Genomic DNA, 18740 nt, shown 5'->3' with positions numbered 1-18740 from the left:
TCAGTTATATATATATGAATTATACCTTCATAAAGCTTTTTTTTTAATTAGTAACCCTTCTAGTTTCAGGTGTCTAAGTGCCGAGACTGGGACCAGGATTAGCTCCTTCAGATGGGCTTCCAACCCAGGAAATGGTCAGTACCAGTCAGAAAAACTCCTACTGGTAAACACTTTCCAACCTTCATTCATTTTAACCAGCAGAGGGCACACAACAGACATGCAATTTCTCTACTGAATTAATCTGTGCCTTGCATCCAACATGGTCCTCACAGCATAGAGGTGTTTATACTCCGGATTAGTTCTTCAGTTGTCTCTCAGGGTTAAAAGGCACTTGCCTAGTAATTTCAGAGAAACAGTGCAAGGACATTTGATATGACTGAAACACTTTCATTTATCTTAAGAAAAGACACTGAAAGGATCCATCTTACCAGGCTGGGTTCCATGAAGCTCTGGCTTGGGAAAAGTAGTTTCTGATTTTAGAGTTCATCAGGAAGCCTGAGGATACCCACTTAGCCACAGAGAAGGAGAGAGAGCCAGAGAGAGGAGGCCTGGAGGCACATGAGAATCAACTATAGACATTTTAAAAATACAAATTCCAGGGTGCCTGGGTGGCTCAGTCAGTTTAGCGTCCAACTCTTGATTTAGGCTCAGATCATGATCTCACAATTCATGGGTTCAAGCCCCATGTAGCATGGAGCCTACTTGGGATTCTCTCTCTCCCTCTCGGTCCCTGCCCCATGCTCTCTCTCTAAATAAATTAATTAAATAAAACTTTAAAGAAACAACAAATTCCTGAGCCCTGCTCCCAGATGTAGTAGATCAGAGTGGCGTTAGTGTCCCAGGAAATCTGTATTTTAACAGGTTGCCGACAGTTTTCATTTAGTTGTCTACGAGCCAGCATTTGGAAGCCTGTAATCTAGGGAAATTTCTGGGATCCTGGCTCAGTACTACTGCCCCACTGCCAGTCGTTAGGGTCGTGGACAAAACAAGATTTGAAGGCCCCCTGGGTGGCTCAGTCGGTTAAGCATCCAACTCCTGATTTTGGTTCAGGTCATGATCTTGCAGTTAATGAGCTCGAGCCCCATACCAGGCTCTGCACTGACAGTGTGGAGCCTGCTTGGGATTCTCTCTCTCTGCCCCTCCCCCCCCCCGGTCATGTTCACTTGCTCTCTCGCTCTCTCTCTCAAAATAAATAAATAAAACTTTAAAAATAAAAAATAAAAAAGATTTGAAACCAGTGGAGCCTGGGCCAGCCCTCCAGAGAGCAAGGCCTCTCCCAGTGGGGGGATGAGGGATGGTGAGTGGAGAAGAGCCTCTAGAAGTTAAGGCAGCAACCGTGTCCCCTCAGGGGTTACAAGAGAATGATCGTTGACCTCTTTCTGCATCTGCCATTGTTGCTAGAGAAGCTGAGCCGTGCTATCCAGGGAGCTCTCAGCACACCTCCATGCCCTCCATCCCACGCCGTACTCAGGGTGGTCTGAAGTCAGCTTCACGTGGGGGGTGGGCTTCTCCAGCTCTTCTGGGCTAGGTGTCCCTCCCGGGCACTGCTCTCGGTGGTGTGCTCAGAGCAGGATCTGGTCCTGGGCTGTCTGACTGAAGGATCCTGCTGAGATAGTCCTCTGCCTCATGAACTTGGCCAGAGCCAGTCGTCAGGCTGAATGTGGGGGCCTGAGCAAATGCACAGATGCTGGGGGACGGGTAGTTCTGGGGGGCCCAGTGACAAATCCTGTAGCCCTAAAGGCTGAGCAGCAGAGTCCACCTGGCTGTGTGGTTCCCAGCTTATTGTCTAGGGCAAGGACATCTTAGGGGGTCCTTTGTCCCAGAGCTGACAGTTCTGTCAGTCACTTGGGCTTCTTGGAAGAATCTGGCCAGGGACATCCCATTCAAGGAGGAATGTCCCAGGCTGGCCACCTGGTTATTGAATGACCTGCTTGCCAAACCCCTGTGGATCAGGGGGACCGGCTAGAGTGAACCTGAAATCCCTGCAAAGGTTCTGGAGCTTGGAACTACCTGGAATGACAGTATAATATCATAGAAAGAGCCCAGACTTGAAGTGAGACAGATCTTGCCTCACAACTTACTATATTGGACAAGTCACTAAATCAGTACATCTATATTCATATATGTAAAATGGAAATTGTTATCCGCACCTCACGGGGAAGGAGCACTAAATGAGCTAGTGAAGGAATGTGGTGTGTTAGCACAGAGCCTGGCATATAATAGGCATTCAACTGTTGGTAGTTATTTCTCTTGGTCCTGTCTCTGTTACACAGGGGAAGACTCAAGGGTGTAGCTCTGAAAAGTGAAGACGATCTGTAGAGGAGACATACTGGCTATCATGGATCATTCCAGAGACATAGTGAGACTGCATGAGAGGCCTGGAAGCACCTCACTTCACTTGATTCTCCCTGCTCCTCACCACCCTCAACAGCAACAAGGATGTCATGATTCTCTGGCCTCCTTAGTCCCCTTCCTCTGGTGGCATTCTGGGATCAGCCCATTCCCAAATCCTTTTGCTCCTTCTGATGGAGGCTTGAGTGCCATTGTGCCACCCTGCTGATGCCAGCAGCAAGCTCTAGGGCTAGGAGACTGGGTGGAGCCTGGAGGTTCTCAGGATTCCCAGGGTCACAGTGGGAAGCCCCAGGACTTCTTGGCTGTTCCCAGGCACCTGAGGGAGAACAATGTCATTACTGCAGGAAAGGACAGGATCACGCAGGTGAGGCTCAGAGGACAGAGGCAGGTAGGATTGGTGAGCACCTTCTATTCAGAGCAAAATTACCAGAGCCTTGGCAGGACCAAAAGATGATAGTCTTGGGGAAGTTCAGAGTCTGATTTTTAAGGTGGGGGGCAGCCAGTATGGAAATGACAGTCCTAAGGCCCACATTCAGGAGTCATCCAGGAAAGGTGTCTATTCCTCTCAGAAGAGCTAAGGAAAGTAGAGGCTTTTTGCTCTTGCTGGTCACCAAGCCTGCTGAATCTTACCAAAGGCTATTGAGTCTAGGTAATGATAAAACCTTCCACTCGCTTCCCACTGCACTTAAATAAAACTCCAACCCAACAGACCTGGCCTCACCTACTTCTCAACCTCATCGCCCACATGCTCTCCCTTGCTCCCACTAGCCTCCTTTCTGTTTCTCAAGCACACCAACCTCACTTCTGCCTCAGGGCCTTGGCATTTGCTGTTTCTTCAGCCTGGGGTTCTCGTTCTGACCTCATACCTGGTTGCTCCTCTCCATTCAGGTCTCAGCTCAAATGTTACCTCTTCAAAGATACCTGTTGTGATCACTGTATCTAATATGTTGCCCTTCCCCCACCTCCCTCACTTTCCATCCATTTACCCTGTTTTATGACCCTGAGAGTCCTTATTGCTCTCAAATTCTCTCATTATGTATCTCACTTCTTGTATTAGTGTCTATCTCCTTTGTGAAAGCAGGATTTAAATTGTTCGCCTGCATTATCCCCAGGGCTTAGCACAGTGGCTCATAGTAGATGGTCAGTAAATATTTGTTGAATGACTGAAAGGTGTCAGAGGCAATTCCGGTCTAGAAGAGGCAATCCTGATTAGAGGACTCAGAATGTTGTTATCTTGACCCTGTTACGGCAGAGAAGGACCCTGAACAAGACAAGCCAAGACCCAGACTGAAATGTAACCATCAGAATGGATAAGTGTACCTGCAGCGACTGAGAGATGGCCCAGCCCTGCAGCCAAGTCAAGAGCCAAAAGACACCACACAACAGCAGGTCGTGTCCTGGGTAAGGACTCAGCATCTGAAGTCTGAGACAAGGCCCAAGGCCCAAGTCAGTTGGGGAGAAGTATAGCAACAGGGGGTTCAGCAAGCAGTTCACCAACAGACAACAGGCTCCTAGCCCCTTGGGTGAGATTCAGGGGCAGGGTGTTGGGTGGGGACAACTAGTAAAAAAAAAACCAAAACCTAGCCCTAACTGGGGTACTAGGCAGGCTTCAAAGACGGATCAAGGCAGAAGCCAAGTAATGAAAACCAAACCGGTGACTGGGACTCAGCCTGAGGCCAGGTGGGGGTGGGATGGGGATAGGGTGGGGAGTTAGCCAGTTCTGGAGGAAGAGGGCTCTAAGGACAACTAGGCAGGACCAGACAGGCTATTTGTTTGGGTGGGAGGTGCTTCTGGAATATATGATCTTTTGCTGGGGTGGGGGTGGGGAGGCGGATAGGGGACAGACCTGGGTTCACCTACCAGAGGAAAGTGCTCAGGGGTTGTCTGCCTGGGACCCTCTCCCCATGGGCTTCTGACAAGAGAGCAGCCTTAAAGAGTACCCCTGAAACACCTGCTTCTGATTCTGTGTCTCCCTCGCTCTCTGCCCCTCCCCCACTCATGCTCTGTCTCTCTCTGTCCCAGAAATAAATAAACATTAAAAAAAAATTGGGGCTCCTGGGTGGCTCAGTTGGTTGAGTGACCGACTTTGGCTCAGGTCATGATCTCACAGTCCATAAGTTCAAGCCCCGCATCGGGCTTTGTGCTGACAGCTCAGAGCCTGGAGCCTCCTTCTGATTCTGTGTCTCCCTCTCTCTCTGCCCCCCTCCCCACTCATGGTCTGTCTCTCTCTGTCTCAGAAATAAACATTTAAAAAAAAAAAGAGTACCCCTGAAATAAATCTTTCTGAGGCTGTTATAGCTATGCCTTTATAGCCACTCTTAATTACTTTAACAATTGGACAAGGGACTTTCACATCCATAGGACCAGACATTTAACAAATACCTACAGGATTCCTGCTAGAAAACCACAAAAACTCCCACTGCCTCAAAGAGCAACAAACTGTCCTGCCTCTTTTTGTACGCCTCCCTATCCTCAGCTCCCCCACTAGGGCTGCTCAGCTTTTGTCTTTTCATTCAACCCCCAAGGTCATTCCTGCCTCCCTACTTTGGCCATTCCCCCCCCTGCCACCAAACCAGATGGAACACTTTATTCAACATACAAAATAAGTTATTTTTCAGTGGCTCCTCCCTATCATTGAGTACATAATGCTTTCAATTCCCATAGCACAGCCTCAAACTTGGTGATATTGTTTAATTTTTGTTCTCAAGTAGTTTCAGTATGGGCATTGTTTCCACAACCAGATCAGAGCGTCTTTGGAAACAGGGGACAAATCCTCCCCTTGTTATGTTTCCTCCATAGCACCTAGCAAGGATCTGGGGGCATAACAGATATTTGTTAGCTTGAGCCCTGCCCTCTTCAAGAAAGGGTAGGGGGAGGGGCGCCTGGGTGGCGCAGTCGGTTAAGCGTCCGATTTCAACCAGGTCACGATCTCGCGGTCCGTGAGTTCGAGCCCCGCGTCGGGCTCTGGGCTGATGGCTTGGAGCCTGTTTCTGATTCTGTGTCTCCCTCTCTCTCTGCCCCTCCCCCGTTCATGCTCTGTCTCTCTCTGTCCCAAAAATAAATAAAAAACGTTGAAAAAAATTTTTTTAAAAAAAGAAAGGGTAGGGGGAAAATACCACTCTGGCTGTCACAGACTGCTTGGTAAAAAAAAAAAAAAAAAATGGGAGGCAGGATTTAACTACTTTGGAAGCAACTGGGCCCCTTGGGCAACCTATACTTTTTATTTTTAAACTTTGGGAAATGAGGAGAGAGCAGCCTACTCTCAACATCCAGGGAACCTAGGAAATATTTATAAGTTAGCATCTCCTTTCAAGACTTCTCTATCCTTCCACATATCTGGTCTATATCCCACCCTCTCTGGGTGTTTCTGCCCACTGATGACACTGAGTGACAGAATGAATTAGTCCTGAAGAAGTGACTCAAATGATTCAGGTGGCATAGAAGTCTAGTAGGGCATGTGCCTTGGCAAAGCATTATTGTTCTAGTAGGGCGAGCTGCCCTCTTCTACTCCTCACAATCAGAAATGTCTTCTTGGCGGAAAGCAAGACATCAAGGCGTGTGATAATCTATACAAATTTTATTTTAATATCAATTTGTATGGAAACAAGCAGATGTCAGCATTTTTGCAGGCACAGGAAAAAAAAGGGAAAGAAAAAACTCCAGTAATAATTGATCTTGTATTTACACCATTTGGTTTCAACAAGGACAGGAAGCTTTGCTGTTAGCTTCCTGTGGGGACTCCAGTTTCTGCACCTTCCCCTGCTGCCTCTCAGCATCACGATAGAGCAGGGATTTCTGAGCCTTTAATCGGCAAGCCAGGCACATGAAAATTGACTCCACGTTCTGGCTCTCTTTGGGGTCCTTGGCCGAAGTCTCAAATAAGAGCATGTTGTGGGCATCGGCAAATTTCAGGGCTAAGTTGGAGGGCACCTGGATCTGTTCCCTCAAGTCACACTTGTTGCCCACAAGCACTTTGGGGACTAGTGGGGGCACAGCATGCCCGTTGCATTCTTGGATCCACATTTTGAGGTTGGTGAAGGATGTCATCTTGGTGACGTCATAGACGAAGACCACTGCATGCACATTGCGGTAGTAATGCTCGACCATGCTTTTGCGGAAGCGTTCCTGACCTGCTGTGTCCCATACTTGAACCTGGAAGATACAAAAACCCATATCTGGAGTCAGAAAAGGAAACATGAATGGATAGGAGAAAATATGGTTCTGTGATCTTATAAAAATGAGGTGAAAAGCCCTGACACAGGAAGGGGTTCTTTGAAAGACTGGCAGAATGGACTTTTCGAAGTATACAGAGAAGTTTCTCTCCAGGTTTTAACATTTTTCTCAAAAATTTGAGTTGAAAATCTTGAGTTGAAAAATATTAAGGCTTTTAGTTGAAAAACTGGGATGTAAATTGGTCAGCTTTTCTGGAGGAGTATTTGGCAATATTATCAAGAACCTTGAAAATGTTCAAAACTCTTCAAGCCTATAATATCACTTCCAGAAATCCATACAAAGTAGCAGAGATGCGGTCAAATTTCTGTACAAAGATTTTTTTTTAATTTTTTAAAAGCTTATTTATTTTGAGAGAGAGAGCGTGCACACCCACGAATGGAGTTGGGGCAGAGAGAGAGAGAGAAAGGGAGAATCTCAAGCAGGCTCTGCACTGTCAATGTAGAGACTGATATGGGGCTCAAACCCACAAACTGCAAGATCATGACCTGAGCTGAAATCAAGAGTTGGATGTTTAACTGACTGAGCCACCCGGGCTCCCCCTGTACAAGGATCTTAATAGCAGTGTTTATACTTTTTTAAAAACAGCAAACAACCTAAATGATCACTAAGAATAGCAGAAGTGTATGTACATATCTATACAGTGGGCTATTATGAAGCCATTAAAAATAATGTTTTCAAAGAATAAATGGTGGAGGAAATTCTCATAAAATATCAGGAAGTGAAAAAAGCAGTATACAAAATTTTTTATATGCTATGGCCTTAATATTTTTAATATTAAAAATAGACATATGCCGGGGTGCCTGGATGGCTCAGTTGGTCAAGGGTCCGACTCTTGATCTCGGTTCAGGTCATGATCTCATGGTTCATGAGTTCGAGCCCTGTGTCGGGCTCTGTGCTGACAGTGTGGAGCCTGTTTGGGATTCCCTCTCTCTCCCTTGCTGTCTGCCCCTCCCCCACTCATGTGCACACACGCGTCCTCCCTCCCTCTCTCTGTCTCTCAAAATAAATAAACTTAAAAAAAATAGACATATACCTAGAAGAAACTGGAAGTGTACACACCAGGACATTAATGGTATTTATCTGCAGTGGGACTATAGGTGTTATTTATTTCCTTTGTTTTTTTTTTTTTTTTTTTTTTTGGTATATTCCAAATTTTCTAAACACTTTGTCTTGTATTTTTACCTTTTTTTAAATTTTTTTAGACAAATCATTTTTTAAATGTTTGTTTATTATTTTTAAAAGAGAGGGGGACAGGGGATCTGAAGCAGGCTCCGCACTGACAGTAGCGAGCCCAATGCCTGGGTCGAACTCACGAACTGTGAGATCATAACCTGAGCCAAAGTCAGACGCTCAACTGACTAAGCCATCCAGGTGCCCTTTGCATGACTTTTTAAATAAAACAAAGTGTTAAAATCTCACCTTTTAGGGGCACCTGGGTGGCTCAGTCGGTTGAGCGTCCAACTTCAGCTCGGGTCATGATCTCATAGATCTTGAGTTCGAGCCCCACATCCAGCTTGCTGCTGTCAGCAGGGGCCCACTTCAGATCCTGTCCCCCTCTCTCTCTCTGCCCCTCCCCTGCTCTCTAGCTCCCTCTCTCTCTCAAAAAAAAAAATCTCACCTTTTAGCTCCATTTATTCTAAGTTCACTTCTTTGATGTGAAAAAGGCAATTTAGCTCACTGGATTTTTCTTCTGCATCTCAGCTTTGGGGATAAAGGCCAAATTATGAAGGAAAAAATGCTGATTATCAGTAACACATACAAAGACACAATTCCCAAGGGATACTCTGGAGTAGAAGACACACAATCACCCCATCTATTTCCCTTTATACATCCAAAGTCTTGGACAAGAGAAATTTATTCTCAGAACGATGGCCCAAGGCCCTATGCAATTCTCAGTTATCAAAGAAAATTTGATTATGGTCACTAATTGACTACTATGGCTCTTAAAACCAAGTATAGCCTTTATTTGCAGTTAGCAGTCAGTAAGTGTAATCTGGTAAATATAATTGAATCTCTTTGCTGAGTGAAGATCTTACAGGGCCCCAGAGTCATCATCATTCTGAACATCAATTTTCATTGTCTAGGCTCTCCTTCATCTCCTCTATTGACATGACTGCCACGTTCCTTTGGCACAACTGTCAGATTCACTCCTTCTGTTTTGATGTTCATGTCCCTAGGCCAGACCCTCCTTTCCTCACTCCTGGACTACAGCAAAGTCTTTTGTATTCTTGATGTCTCCACTCCAGTGCTTCCTGCATGCTGCTTTCAAACTAGGCTTCCTAAATCCCTGCTTGTATCAGCGTGACACCCTCCTCTTTAGGAAATTATGACAGCCCTCTTCTGCATGTAGCCTCAAATGGAAAAGTGTCTGACATCATTCGGCCCAGCCCAGCCTGGTTTCAAACTACTCAGCTATACCCGGTTCATTCCCTCCTCTGTACCTTTGGTCCTGCTAGTCCGTCCTTCCCCAGCAGAACAGGTCGCCCCCTTGTTGCCCTCTCCAAATCTGACCCATCCTTCAAGGTTCGGCTCATGCCCACATTCTTCCTAAAACTCCATTCTTCTCCACCTTCTCTTCAATTCTCTGTTCTTCTAACTTTCTATTGTACTTTGAGTCTGTACCACACCATTTAGAATATATTATTTGTTGTCTACTTATTTAATCAGTGCTCTTGACATTTCTCCAGCCAAACTTGTAAGCAGCCTTTTTCTGCATCAGATCACTTGTCACCATGGTCGTCGTCATCATCATCATCATCATCATCAAAAGGCAGTATTGAGGGGCGCCTGGGTGGCGCAGTCGGTTAAGCGTCCGACTTAAGCCAGGTCACGATCTCGCGGTCCGTGAGTTCGAGCCCCGCATCAGGCTCTGGGCTGATGGCTCGGAGCCTGGAGCCTGTTTCCGATTCTGTGTCTCCCTCTCTCTCTGCCCCTCCCCCGGTCATGCTCTGTCTCTCTCTGTCCCAAAAATAAAAAAAAAATTAAAAAAAAAAAGGCAGTATTGAGCCACCAAAACTACAGTCTGGCATCCTACGTATCTCCCAAGGCGATTTCAGAAAGAACATTCGACTTTGGTTACACAGAAAAATGTAAGTCCTTGAACACTGATTTGCTTCTGAAAGCAGAGAGAGAAAAGATTTTCACTTCTTCCACCTCTCCAGTGCTCTGAGCAGAAAGAAAGAGCAGGCCAGGAAAGGTATGGAGGTCAATGGGAAGAGAGCAGGTATAGCACAAGAATATCATTACCACTTGGCTCCTGATCCCCACCTCCACCCTCCAGTAGTCCTAACTCTTGCCTCTGAGTAAGGCTGAATCCCTACCAGCCCTCAGGCATGTGGCAGATGCCATGAGCTCAGAACTCTAAAAATACCTGCCACCAGCAGGAACACGGGTGGGAGTGTATGAGGTGTTTGGGGCTGAGTGGGTTAGCTGTTTGGCTTTTCTTTGCCTTCAGACTTGTATACACCATCCAAACTGCCAGAGCTGCAGGGAGGATCCTTCCTGCTGTAGACCTTCTTGCCTTTCCAGTGCCACGGGGAGCCTTGAAGCTTTTATTTGGAGGCTCAGAATTTAAAGTGTAGCACTGCTCCCATTGCAGCTTTTTATAAACCCCACTCTAAGTTCTTTGCACCCCCGTCAATGGCAAGCGGTGAGTCCGGAAGCAGGCTGCTCATAGCACAAAGTCAGAATGGATGGTGTGGCCTCAGAGCCATCACAAAGGGAGAGCGCAGCAGTCAGTTCACTGCACACAAATGACCTCATTCTGTTTGGGAGTTTGGTGTCCCTGTTCTTAGCATCCTCACAAACCCATGATCCCTGCCAGACAGCGAAAGCATCTCCTCCCACTTTCCAGCTGGCACTCCTCTCATCCATTCTTCCCTTCCTGTGGGCACCGCATCCACATGGTAGCCAGGTGTGCTGGCTGCTCCCTAGCCACATACATGCTCCCCAGATCCTCTTTTCTTTCCCAGGGCTAGTGAGGGCATCGTGGAGTCAACCAGCCTGGGTGCAAACCTCAACAGGATCATGTACTAATCAGGTGCTCTTAGGTGAGTTACTTACTCTGTCTTCAGTGTCCTCCCCTGGAAGCTAAAGATAACCTCAGCCATCTCCGTGGGGATGCTGTGAGGATTAGCATTCCTCATGAGTACATGACACAGTGCCTAATACGTACTTTCCCTTCCTCCCTGGCCCCAAACTTCCACCATCAAGTCTGGTCCAACAGCTAATTGAGCGGGTGCTATCAGAGATGCAGCAGCAGTAGGCATGGCATTGAGAGACCTGGGTTCCAGCTCCTCTATTTAGTAGCAGAGTAAATGACGAGGCAGATTAACACACGAGAAAGAGCTTTTGCAAAATAGAAGTACTCTGTAAGTGCTGGCTGTTGCCATTATTTCAGAGGGCCCATCGGCTGTCCTGGTAGCACTGTTCCCTGGATGCACTGGTTCTCCTCCTGGAAAGCACAGAAAGCCTGGCTTCTTGATGATGGCATGGAGCCAAGGCCAAGGCAGTCAGTGGGGAGGGGGAAAGAAAGCAATGCCAGCAACGTGCCACAGGCGGCTGGGGGCAGGCCCAGAGTGACAGGGGTGTTGGAGGAGGCTCCAGGGGCAGTGTGGAGAGCTGCCGAAGAGAAATCTAGGCTTTTAAACCATTATCCTGGGGCTGCTGCCTGAGCAAGCTTCAGCAAGTCCCCCACCCCTGCACGTGCTCCTAGCTCACACGGGTATTTCTTTTCCCTCTGGAACATATCTGGCATCTTTCTATAGATGAGGAGTGAATGTCCTTTTGTTGGAGGCCGGCGGGGGAGGGTAGAAGTAGAAAAAGGGAGACATATACATCTGTAACCTTTGGAGGATGCCCAAGTGGATGATGGGAAAAGTCGAAAACAAATCTTTTTTCATTTAGCTGGACTGTCCCATCTGCACCTAAGATACACACACAGTCACACACAAGGCTGACACAGAGAATGGCAAAGGAGGACAGAGGCAAAGAGAAACTCACACACAGAAAGAGAGGCAGCAAGGCAGGCAGAGAAACACACACTGATGGATAATTAGCCATTAAGTGAACTGGCATAAGATGGAAGTTCAGAAGCCCTAAGGAAGACATGATGTCATTCTGACTGCAGGCAGCTTCTGAGGGAACACTGAGCTCAGCCTCTGTCCCCTCAGTAATATAACACAGGAAGGTGTCTGTCCAAGTGCTCAGCAGAGGAAGAGAGTCCACAGTCCTGGGTGGCACCTGCCCACAGCCGCAGCTGACCTGCAGTTTGCCTGGTTGGGACGGCTGGGGCAGAGGGGTACCAGCTGTTGGGGGAGCTAAACGAGACAGGAGCAGGGGTGCTTCCATGAGAATTTACAAAGAATGGCTCAAAAATTAGTTCTGAGCCTCTCCTCTCTTACCTCCCCCATCTCACCCCTCACACACTCCTATTTGGCACTTTCCAGTGCTTTTAGACTGAGGCAGGCTTAATATGATTTAGCTAAACCTGTAGGAGATGGACATATCGTGTCATTAAGGAAAGCTCCACCCTTCCTTTAGGATCAAGAAGGCCTCCACACTTCCTAGGCTGATGTCATGAAGGGCCGTTAGCTTTCCCAAATGATGCCCCTCTGTATCCCTGTCACAGGTAACTGTGTGGGTTGGGCGCACCATGGGACCAGCCCAAATTGCTAGGGAAGAGCACCCACAAGGGAATTGGGAAACCTGAGTGGAAGGCCTGTCCCTGTGTGATCTTGTCACTTTCCCTCTCCAAGCCTCGGTTTCCTATCTGTTAAATGAGCACATTGGTTTAGAGATTCTTTAAGGTCTCTTCCATCTCTGAACATTCTCGGGTTCTCACATCCAAAGGGAGACAGTCAAGATGCAAAAAGTAAAACCTAAGTACTCAGCTCAGTGTCTGGGGTGCAGTTGAAGGAGACATCTTGCAGGCTCCTAAGTTCCAGGGCTCTAACCCTGGACCCTTGGCCTAGAAGAGACCACAAGGCCAGCTGTCCAGCCTGCCATCTCCCGCTGAGCACACTCCCCACCTCCCCACACCCCAGGCTAGAAATTGCCCCCTAGAGCAGAGAGTGGTATTAAACAGCTTGGGCTTTGAATCCACATTTAAGTTCTGACCCTGTCACAGAGAACGCAGGATAGTGAGAGAGACAAGTGCTTGGGCTCAAGGCTCAAAGACTGAAACTCAGATCCATGCGCCTCTGGGCAAGTTATTTAATCTCTCTAACTTTGGTCTCCTTATCTGTTGAATAGCAATGATAATAATAGTCCAAATTGCATAGGGCTGCTGTGAAGATCAGATAAGATAGTGCCTGTAAAGCACCTAACCCAGGCTCTTGGTCAATATGTAGAAGCTATTGTTGTTGTTGTTGTTGTTATTGCCTACTCATTGGAAGCTTTTCTTGATGTTCATGTGAACCAGGAAACACTGGATTATAAATGTTGTGATGGAGGGGGGTGGGACACATTGATTGGAAACACCAAATGGGGCTTCGAAGCCCTAGAGATGGCCCTTGTAATTAAGAGAGTAGCCCTAAATTTGAGAACTCAGTCACCCCCCTGCAGGGGTTGATGTATGTACTACCCTGGGACACAGGGAGGCTGCCCAGGAGAGGCCACACCCTACCCCTGGACTGAGAGAAGGGCTTGCAGAGACCTCTCTGCCATCCTCCTGTGAGGGCTGGCATTTGTAGCCTGATGGCCTTCTATTGCTGGCTGTGGCCTAGGGCCTCTTCAGCCTGTCACACTGGACTTCTCTCCCTCCCCCAAAGGGAGAAGCCTTTGGCAGTCACCTCCTAGCATGGATTTGGCATTTGCTCCTTGAAAAACTCCAGGCCAGCCGGAGTGTGGGGCAAAATCTCCTCCCATCTAGATCATGTGCTAGCTGCCTTGCTCTGCCATCTTCCCACAGACATGCTGGTCTCGCCTGCTGCCTTTGGCCCTGAAGTTGCAGCAGCTCTACAAGAGGCAGGGTCACTATCTCCCCACTCCCACACCCCACCCTGGGCTCCTTCGGAATCTGAACTCAGAGGGCTCCTCTATGAACAGTGTCACAAGGCTTTGCCCTCTCAAAAATATCATCTTCCCAAAAAAGCCTGTATTAAGCACTTATCGGCACATGGTGTTGTGCTGAGCTCTGTTTCTAGTGAGTCACACTGTCACAGGCTCTGCCCTCTGGGAAAAAGTCTGGAATCTTTGGCAAAGACTGTAAACTCCAGTTTAGCTAAGTACTTGGTTGTTAGGAAGGAAGGAGTCTTTTAAAAATGTCCCCAAGGCCATTGGGCAGTGACCCTCTTCTACTTGTTTTCACCTCCCTTTTCCCACTTCTGGCTTTCTCCTCTCCTCTCCTCCTGTTCTCTCTCCTTCCTCTTGACCCAAACTCCCAAACACTTTCTTTCTCCTCCATCTGAATTTCAGGTGGACTTATTCTCCCTCTTTTAAATCCAGAGAATTATTTGGCTCAATGTGACACTTGATTTTAAGCAAGCAATAACATTAAATTTTAAGGTCTTTGAGGGTTTAAGAACACATCCATAAGTATATTTCTACTTTGGATATAAAAAAGCATGTTTCAGGGTGCGCCTGGGTGGCTCAGTTGGTTAAGCGCCTGACTTCAGCTCAGGTCATGATCTCATGGGTTCATGAGTTTGAGCCCCACATTGGTATCTGCTGACGGTATGGAGCCTGCTTGGGATTTTCTCTCTCTGCCCCTCCCCCACTTCTCTCTCTCTCTCTCTCTCTCTCTCTCTCTCTCTCTCTCCCTCTCTCTCCCTCTCTCTCTCTCTGTATCTCAAAATAAATAAACTTTAAAAAAATAGGGGTGCCTGTGTGGCTCAGTTGGTTGAGCATCCAACTTCGGCTCAAGTCATGATCTTGCGGTTTGTGGGTGGGTTCGAGCCCCACATCAGGCTCACTGGTGTCACCACATAGCCCACTTCGGATCCTCTGTCCCGCTCTCTCTCTCTGTCCCTCCCTCTCCCTCTCTCTCAAAAATAAATACACATTTTTTTTTAAAAATGAAAATAATAAATTAAAAAGCCATGTTTCAGAAATTCCAGAATCTTTTTTTTTAGTTTTTTTTTAATGTTTATTTATTTTTGAGAGAGAACTCAAGCAGGAGAGGGGCAAAGAGAGAGAGGGACACAGAATCTGAAGCAGGCTCCAGGCTCTGAGCTGTCAGCACAGAGCCTGACATGGGGCTCGAACCCACGAACTGCAAAATCATGACCTGAACCAAAGTCAGACACCCAACTGATTGAGCCACCCTGGCGCCCAGAAATTCCAGAATCTTACAACCTTACATTAAAGAAGTTAGACACACTAGAGAAAGTCCTAACCAAGCAAATGTCAATATACGAGCCCTAGAAAAAGATACAGACAGCTACTTTGACTTTAAAAAGGAAATGTAGCAATTCCCCCCAAAATGCAAGGGACAAACAAGGTCTCTATTTCAAAACAGTGCCCCATCTTCCTGACCCTGGGGCTCAGTTGCTCTCCAGAGCTCTCCCTTACCAGTACCTAGCTGCCCATCTTCCTGACATCCAGTGCCTTGGCCCAGTTTCTGAAGCCATTTTAAAACACATTCATTTTAATAATCAAGGAATCTGGAGTTGTGCACAGTTTAGTGTTTCATCATTCTCCCCCGTTACTCAGCCCTTCTCTCCACATCACTCAGAAGAGGCACCTTGGGGTCATTTGGGCTCCTGACCAGCAAGAGGGAAATTGACCTCCACCCAACAGCCAGCGTCAGACCATAGGCTCAAGGAAAACCCAGCTGTGGATCCAGTAGAGTTGGTATTTAGTGCACAGGGCCTTTTGAGGTGCATTCCTGCCCATAATCCTGCCCCCTCTGACCCGTGACACATGAAGCTGCCCTTGCCATGTCCTCCCTCTGCACCTAGAAATGTATCTGTCCTGTCGAGTTTCTACCTTTTCTGAACCAGCGTGAACACAAATGGTCAGATGAGAATATCTGTACTTAGCCAATTTGATAAATAAGCTAATGGGGGTGGGGGTGGGGGTGGGAAGGAGCAAGACACTTTCCTTGGCCCTCAGATAAGTTGCTCTGCATTTTTACAAGGGCCTGCTGAAGACAATACCAACAGAATGAGTAATGAGGTAGTTCATTCATTAGGTATCCCAGACAAATAAACAAGATACCATTTGAGAGGAGACTGTTCCAAAAGAACAAGTTTGTTATGAAGGGCTGGCAGGTGACCCTGCCTCAATTGCTTTAAAAGGGCTCATGGCTTTATGCCGGAACCACCCCACTTCACCCCTGTTCCACCTCAGTCCTGATCCTAACCATAAACTGTAGTTTAAAATAAAGCGGTTTTCATTCACTGTGGATTTTCATGTTTTCCCCTTCTCTAATGCCTCAGGGCTTAGCCAAAGTGGGTTTTTGCAGCCCACCAGCACCCAAGAAGTAGAAGAGACCTCAGGATGTGCAAAGTGCTTTGGGATCCATCCCACAGACTGGGAGCAAGAGATGCCTTAGCCTTATACCTCCCTCTGCCCACAGGTGCCACTGCTCACGGCTCGGGGTCAAGGATGGGATCAAACATGCTTTTCCTATGGCAGGTGGCAGGCATGGGCAAAGGGCAGGAGTGTAACCACTCCCGCCAGCCCTAACAAAACGGGTGAGGTGGGGACCATGCCACTGAGAGAAACGAAAGGGAATGAGGAGGTGCCGAGGGTCTTCGGCTCGGCACGCGGCGACACGGCCACGCGCTGGACGTTTACAACCACTAGAGCGATGCCTCAAGCGAGGCCCCCTTCCAGATCCCTCCCTTCCCGGACCTGACCGTCTGGATCACCTTGATCTTCTCGCCCTCGATTTCCACGGTCTTCTCCCTGAAGTCCACGCCAATGGTGGCCTCAGTCTTGTCCGGGAAGGTCCCCCCGCAGAAGCGGAAGGTCAGGCAGGTCTTGCCCACGTTGGAGTCCCCAATCACGATGATTTTGAAGATGCGAATCTGCACGTACTGGTCCAGCGAAGAGTCGAGCTCCAGGGACGCCAGGCCCGCGGCCGAGGCGGGCTGCAGGCTCCCATGGCCCAGGATGGGCTGCGCCATCTCCCCCGGACCGGACCGGGGCCCCAACCCCGCTCGAGGGCTCCACACAAAGAGAGCGGGCACGTTAGTGCGCTCGAAGCGAGCGAGCTTTGTGCGTGTGTGTGCGTGTCTGTAAGTGTATGTCCGCGCGTGTGTGCGTGCGCCGGCGGCGTGTGCGCGCGCGCGTGAAGGGGGTGCCTCTCACCCCAGGCCCCCCTCCTCTGCCAGCGCACCCTCCTTGCAGCTCCGAGGCACCGGCACAAAAGCCGGCGAGTGCGCGAGAGACGGAAGGGGCCGGCCGCGAGCCTCCTCCTCCTGCCCGTGCCCCGGACCGGACGCTCGCGCGGGCGGCCCCACGGCACTCTCCAGGCGGCCGCCGCCTAGGCCCTCCCCTGCCTGGACCCCTGGGACACACCGGAGGGCGGAAGCCTGAAGAAAAGGAGGGGATGTGGAGAGCGGCGCACGCCGACCGGGGAAGGTCTTCCGTTCTCCTCGCCCCCATTGATTTTATAGGGTGCGGGCTCCCCACCCCCGCGTTCTCAGAGCGCGCGGGGTCGGTGGGCAGGGGGCACAGCTGGGGAGGACAAAGACAGCTGCACCCTAAGGCTTCTCGGGAGCACTTCGGCCTCGTAGCAACAGTACCCGGAGCGGGGGCGGGGAGGGGCAGAGACACCTCTTTCACCTCCTGAGCACGCCTCCTCGGCTCCCTCCCAAGCCTGGGGATAAAGAGATGCTCTGTCTTTTTGAGTAAGCAGGTGCACTCGCGCGCCCAGAGGAGCCGGGGAGGGTGCTGCCAAGACACGCCTTGGGTTGTGGGGGCCGGCGCAGCTGACAGGAGGGAGCCGGGGGCGCAGGGTGTGCGTGTGTAGGGGGAGTTACTGTTTCTGTCACCGACTTGCCAGATGTAGGGCGGGGGGGTGGCGCGTGCCAGGCGCCAACCTCCCTTCATCACACCATGAGCACCCATCCTCTGAATGTTCAGGAGAGCGGCTTCCATTGGCTGTCGCGGTCGGTTGTGTTTGGCTGGCCAATGGGGAAGGCCCGCCGCCGGAGAGGGCCATACAGGGTAGGAGAAGGGGGGAAGCTAGTGGTGGCAGCTCCAGCAAAAGGGAACCTTGTTTCTTGGACTAACCCTTACAGACCTAGGAGGAGGGATCTTGGGACATAGCATAAACCTTACAGTGTCTTCCATCTGAAATAATGTCCATAAAATCATAAGTCCTTCCAGAATGGTGCAGTTTCAAAAGGAATTGGAAACCCCAAGGAGGGTTCACCCCTCTGCAACTGAATGTAGAACAAAGTGGTTGGGTCTACTTTGCCCGAAGTCTAGATTATGCTTGGAAGATGATAAATGAACAGAACTTTCTTACGGTATTAGGGGGCAGCTTCCCAAAGCTTACTAAGCATCACACATCTTGGTGGAGACCTATATTCCGTCTCCCAAGAGTGATTTGCAGGTTCAGAGTTTGCTTGTTTGAAACCAATTTTACTGAGGTACAACTTACATACAATAAAATGCACCCATTTTGTTTGCTTTTAAAACTTTCTCCCTCCTCTCACACATTTCATAGGCTAAGGCAATTTTGACATATGTCGATTGCACCGACATATGAGTTATTCACTAATGCCTTCAAAGTCAGGGATACCAGCAGCACACAAGAGCTGCCATATTATTTGTGTGTGAGACTGAGCTGCAGAAGAGACAAACGTGACTAAATCCATTCCCACTATGAGAAGAACAATTCAGTGCATCAGTGATAGATCTATATGCAAATTGGAATGTGATTGCTCAGCCAAATTCAAGTTACTCAAAATGGCTGTGAAAACTTGGGTCTTCTAGTTAATAACCTTTCTTAGATGAGTTAGCAGATACATTTATAGCTAACTCTTCTCATACATATGAGTCACTCACTAAACCCTAGAGTCACTCTAAAATCCTAGATTATACTATTCAATATTAAAACCATTTCGAGAAGGATTTAATCTTAGTTGGCTAATCCAAGGTCATCATTATGAATACCAATTATTATTGTACAGTGTGAATAGCAATCTTCATGTGCAGTATTTTGTTTTTTTTGATTGGCTGATATAGAAATAATAGTT

At 48.4% G+C, this 18740-nt stretch overlaps 2 protein-coding genes across 8 annotated transcripts in view; one reads left to right on the top strand and one right to left on the bottom strand.

Moving 5' to 3' along the window:
• The window catches only part of ZNF280C (zinc finger protein 280C), an 82363-nt gene extending 73029 nt beyond the window's left edge, over window positions 1-9334 (top strand). For 4 of the 6 annotated variants that reach the window (XR_007148988.1, XR_007148992.1, XR_007148991.1 and 1 more), the window contains exons 21-22: window positions 64-134; window positions 2274-4016. The gene's annotated coding sequence lies outside the window, so the exon portion shown is untranslated. Of the gene's footprint in view, window positions 1-63; window positions 135-2273; window positions 4017-9304 lie in introns of those variants that run through there. The other 2 variants (XR_007148989.1, XR_007148990.1) reach the window with 2 other exon arrangements.
• RAB33A (RAB33A, member RAS oncogene family) lies at window positions 5972-17102 on the bottom strand. Of its 2 annotated transcripts, none has more exons than XM_047844304.1 (2): window positions 16389-17102; window positions 5972-6504 (listed from the first exon to the last, which is right to left on the bottom strand). In XM_047844304.1, exons 1-2 carry the CDS (start codon window positions 16656-16658, stop codon window positions 6049-6051), a joined length of 726 nt encoding a protein of 241 aa, XP_047700260.1. In that variant the 5' UTR covers window positions 16659-17102; the 3' UTR covers window positions 5972-6048. The 2 variants fall into 2 exon arrangements, with proteins under 2 accessions (XP_047700260.1, XP_047700261.1); XM_047844305.1 differs by having other exon boundaries at window positions 16401-17102.
• Between the last annotated feature and the right edge of the window lie 1638 nt (window positions 17103-18740).

The sequence above is a fragment of the Prionailurus viverrinus genome, chromosome X, assembly GCF_022837055.1.
Source record: "Prionailurus viverrinus isolate Anna chromosome X, UM_Priviv_1.0, whole genome shotgun sequence".
Classification (NCBI taxonomy): Eukaryota; Metazoa; Chordata; class Mammalia; order Carnivora; family Felidae; genus Prionailurus; species Prionailurus viverrinus.
Note: the sequence above shows the minus strand (reverse complement) of the source record. Positions and strands in the feature narration are given on the sequence as shown.

Excerpts from the sequence above, each read along its gene's own strand:
- RAB33A (XM_047844304.1), bottom strand. The coding sequence starts at position 16,658 with ATGGCGCAGCCCATCCTGGGCCATGGGAGCCTGCAGCCCGCCTCGGCC. Across the intron at positions 6,505-16,388 it reads AGATCAAGGTGATCCAGACG|GTTCAAGTATGGGACACAGC; the intron begins GTCAGGTCCGGG and ends TGTATCTTCCAG.